This window comes from Triticum aestivum, chromosome 2D (genome assembly GCF_018294505.1).
Source record: "Triticum aestivum cultivar Chinese Spring chromosome 2D, IWGSC CS RefSeq v2.1, whole genome shotgun sequence".
In the NCBI taxonomy this organism is placed as follows: Eukaryota; Viridiplantae; Streptophyta; class Magnoliopsida; order Poales; family Poaceae; genus Triticum; species Triticum aestivum.
This window is the reverse complement of record NC_057799.1, coordinates 546,872,252-546,876,738: the sequence shown is the minus strand read 5'-3', so window position 1 is coordinate 546,876,738 and position 4,487 is coordinate 546,872,252. Positions and strand designations below refer to the sequence as shown.

At 54.0% G+C, this 4,487-nt stretch overlaps 1 protein-coding gene across 1 annotated transcript; it reads left to right on the top strand.

Annotated features, from left to right (window-relative positions):
• Positions 1-978: 978 nt before the first annotated feature.
• LOC123049897 (vacuolar iron transporter homolog 5) lies at positions 979-1,832 on the top strand. Its single transcript, XM_044472755.1, has one exon. The coding sequence runs from the start codon at positions 1,042-1,044 to the stop codon at positions 1,672-1,674; it is 633 nt and encodes a 210-aa protein (XP_044328690.1). The 5' UTR covers positions 979-1,041; the 3' UTR covers positions 1,675-1,832.
• The last annotated feature ends 2,655 nt before the right edge of the window (positions 1,833-4,487 follow it).

Here is a 4,487-nt window from a genome sequence, read left to right as displayed (position 1 = left end):
CCCACCACGTCGGGCACCACGAGCAGGGAGCGCAGCACCGGCCTCGGAGGCGGCAGTGCTGGGGGGAGGGAGGCAGGGAGCCGGAGGAGGACGCCGAGAGGGACACCCTAGACGCCATGGGGAGCGGCACCGTCGTGGGAGACAGCGCGGAGCGGTGGTCGCCGGGCCGGAGTGGCCGCTGGCGAGAGGGGGAGGTGTACGCCAGCTCAGGAGTGGACACCGGCGGCGGATTGGTGGTCGCCGGGGCCGGAGTGGCCGCCGGCGAGGAAGGGAAGGGAGCGCTAGGGGAAGGATGCAATATTGGTCCGATGAACTGAGATACGAGGTAGGAGTTAATGCACCGCGTCTAAGTGTTTTGCAATTATTTGGTTTTCGTAAGGTGGTTTATACATCTAGACGGAGGGAGTAGTTGTTTTAGTCCGTACTAAGAACCATCCAATCTGAGCGTTAAGATACATGCAAGTTTGATTGAACTAACAAACGGTCATTGAAGGATTATTTCGTTCTCAAAATATTTCCGCAATTGCGGTGGTACACACAAATTATCTGGTTAGATCTCGATAAAACTCAAATGAAAAACTTAGTACCATTGCTGAAATGATAACCGAATATCGCTAAGATTCAATGTAATTCAGTGATTTCGAGTGTAGCTAATTTTTTTTCTGAAACTGAAGTTTAAAACCATGTTTATCTAGGAGCAAGCAAGCGACCAAATTATCGCTAGTCACTGTAAACGCCTTCGATATGATGTACACTCAGCAAGCACGATGCATCGATTAATGTAGGTGTGTGCTCGTGGTGGCCACGGGCGCGCAATACCGAAGGGAAAGGATGCGTGGCTGCATGTACGCACTAGCCATAGCGGCATGAAAGCAGGAAATCCCACAGCAACACACGAACACAAGGCACGACCCTCAAATTCACTATAAAAACACGCCATGGGAGCGTGTGTTCGCCACTCTGCTGCTGCCTGCCACTGCATACGGCTACTACCACCGCGAACCCAACCATCCCCATCCATCTCACAAGCTCCCAGTCGCCATGGCCGCGAACACCACCAAGCTGGCCGCCGTGGCTGACGCCGAGAACCCGGCTGTTGTGTGCGGCGACGTCGACCACTTCGAGTCGTCCTTCGACATGGCTGGGCGCGCCAATTGGCTCCGCGCGGCGGTGCTGGGCGCCAACGACGGGCTGGTCTCCACGGCCTCCCTCATGCTCGGCGTCAGCGCCGTCAAGCCCGACGCGCGCGCCATGGTCGTGTCCGGGTTCGCGGGCCTCCTGGCCGGGGCGTGCAGCATGGCCATCGGGGAGTACGTGTCCGTCTGTTCCCAGCGTGACGTGGAGATCGCGCAGCTGGACCGCGACGGCAAGCGCGGCGGCGACGAGGAGAAGGGGCTGCCCAGCCCGGCGCAAGCCGCGGCCGCCTCTGCGCTAGCTTTCTCCGTCGGGGCGCTCGTGCCGCTGCTGGCTGCCGGGTTCATCGTGGGTTACAACCTGCGAGTCGCTGTGGTGGTCGCCGTGGCGACGTTGGCACTGGCAGCGTTCGGATGCGTGGGCGCCGTGCTCGGGCGCGCCCCCGTGGCGAGGTCGTGCGCGCGGGTGGTGGTGGGCGGGCTGGCCGCCATGGCCATCACCTTTGGGTTCATGAGGCTCTTCCGAGCCAGCGGCGTATGAGAGATTGCCAAGGCCTTCATCGCCGTCCTCGCGTACGTACGTCAGTGTATGGGCATCGTCCATGCTCTTCTCGGAATAAAGTACACAGTTCTAGCCACCGTACTTGTACCTACGGCTGACACACACACACACACACACACACACACACACACACACACACACACACACACACACATATATATATATATATATATATATACCTAATAATAAAGTATGAAACTTTGCATTTCTTCGGCTTTGTCGTCCATCATCCAAACGGCTTGTCTAGTTTCATTGTCAGGCCTGTCACTATTTTGGGCCTTAGCACGCGCCGCCTCCCCGCACACCTCTCCCCCTTGCGTTGCTACATGGGTTATACAAAGACTGGATATAGCACAAGAAAACAGAGCTCTGCACACACCATGGAGACTTGGCTCCGGCGAACACTCAAGCAGGCGCTACTGGGCATGGCGGCCCTAGAGAGAACCATTGATAGACAACGTTCCAGACTTCGGTGGATAAGAGAGGGAGATGCCAACACCAGATTGTTTCAAGCAGTGGCCAATGGAAGAACCAAGAATTTCATTGCACATGTCAAGATGGGCGCGTAGATTGTTACTGACCAAGTGAGGAAAGTGGAGGTTTTCTCGGATGCTTTTGAGAGGCTGCTGGGGACAGCGCCGGGTCAGAGAGCACACTCTTGACTTGCAATACCTGGGTTTTGAGGCCAAGGACCTCCAATGCTTGGAACGGATGATCACAGAAGAGGAAGTCTGGCAGGTGATCAAGGAAATGCCTCCGGATCGGGCCCCGGGGCCGGATGGCTACATTTGTGCTTTCTTCCAAAAAGCTTGGCAGATAATTAATTACGACGTTATGGCAGTAATGATGAAGCTTTTCGTTGGAGACACCCGGGGTTTTTCTAAATTGAACAAGGCAAACATCATACTCATCCCCAAGAGAGCAGAGGCCGGAGAAATAGGAGACTTTAGACCCATCAGCCTAATCCACAGCATACCAAAGCTCTTCGCCAAGGTTCTTGCTAACCGGCTCCGTTTGCAAATGCATGAGCTTGTCGAGATGAATCAATCTGCCTTCATCAAAGGACGACAAGTCCACGACAACTTCCTTTTGGTGCGCCAAGTAGCGAGAAAAATTCATGTGAGAAGAACACCGGGTGTCTTCATCAAGCTGGACATATCTAGAGCTTTCGATTCTCTTTCCTGGCCTTTCCTCTTTGAGGTTCTGAAAGCGAAGGGTTTTGGCCAACGATGGTTAGATTGGATGGCGGTGCTATTACAATCAGCCAGCACCAAGGTGGTCGTTAACGGGTTACCAGGGAGAAAGATCATACAGGCTTGCGGCCTGAGATAGGGGGATCCGATTTCGCCCTTGCTATTTGTCATAGCCATGGAGGCCTTATCTGCCCTGGTGCACAAGGCCACGGAGATTGGAGTTCTTACTGCCTTTGCTGGGATCACGCCAACACAGAGGCTGTCTATATATGCTGATGATGTTGCCATGTTCACCAGGCCCACGGAGCACGATTTGGCTGCTGTTACAGAGATCCTCAAGGCATTTAGCGAGGCATCAGGACTTAAAGTGAACTTCCGCAAATCTACACCAGTTCTCATAAGAGGGAGTGAGGAAGACAGGGCCAGAGTAGCCAGAATGCTACAATGTGACATCTCAGAGTTCCCCTGCAGATATCTGGGATTGCAACTGGCGCTCAAAAGCCTGACTCGAGCGGAATGGCAACCCATGCTGGATAAAGTGAGGCACTTCATGCCAGCATGGCAAAGAGGGCTCATTCAAAGGCTGGGCCGGCTAATTTTGGTACAGTCGGTAGTGGCGGCACGCCCAGTTCATCATCTTATGGTGACGGAAGCGCCGGAGTGGGTGCTAGAGGATATGAATAATGGATGAGATCGTTCTTCTGGGTGGGCAAAGACAAGTGCAACGGTGGGCAATGTCTAGTGGTCTGGGATAAAATTTGCCAGCCCAAAGCCTTTGGTGGTTTAGGAATCAAAAACTTGAAATGGCAAGCTATGGCGCTTCGAGTCAGGTGGGAATGGCTAAAGAGGACTGATGCCAAAGACCATGGCAGGGGCTTCCTATGACACCAGACAAGGAGGCGAGAGAGGTGTTTGATGCGTTGGTCAGTATAAAGGTGGGTTCGGGCGACAAGGTTCTCTTCTGGAAGGACAAGTGGATCCATGGAGTTGCGGTTGCGGAGATTGCACCAATGATTGTGGCCACCGTCCCAACGAGGATAGCCAATAGACGTACGATGCACCAAGCCTTAGAAGATGGCAGTTGGACACATGACTTCGAGCAGAGCACCTCCTTCACCTCCCTAATGCAGTGCATGCATCTTTGCCATGCAATTGGAACGCTGGACCGAGATCCATCACTGTCGGAAAGTTTCACTTGGCCAATATCACCGTCCGGCACCTACACGGCTAAATCGGTCTATGACTACCTATGCTCTGAACTATCTAGATCTCCCACGGCAGAATGTAACTGGAGGAGCTGGGCACCACTCAAATGCAAACTGTTCGTGTGGCTAGCCCTGCAGGACAGAGTATGGACGTCGGACAGGAGAGCCAGACATGGCTTACAGGATCAGCCGTCTGCATGCTACACGTGCTTGCAGGCAAAAGACAACGTGGATCACATCCTGGCGAACTTCACGTATGCGCAGGAAGTGTGGCACAAGGTGTTTAATCTCATTCCGATTGAGGTGCAGGGCCCGGTGGAGTCGGACGTGTTCAAGGATTGGTGGCTGGCAGTGCGAATGAGATTCAGAGGACAGGACCGCAGAGGGTTTGACA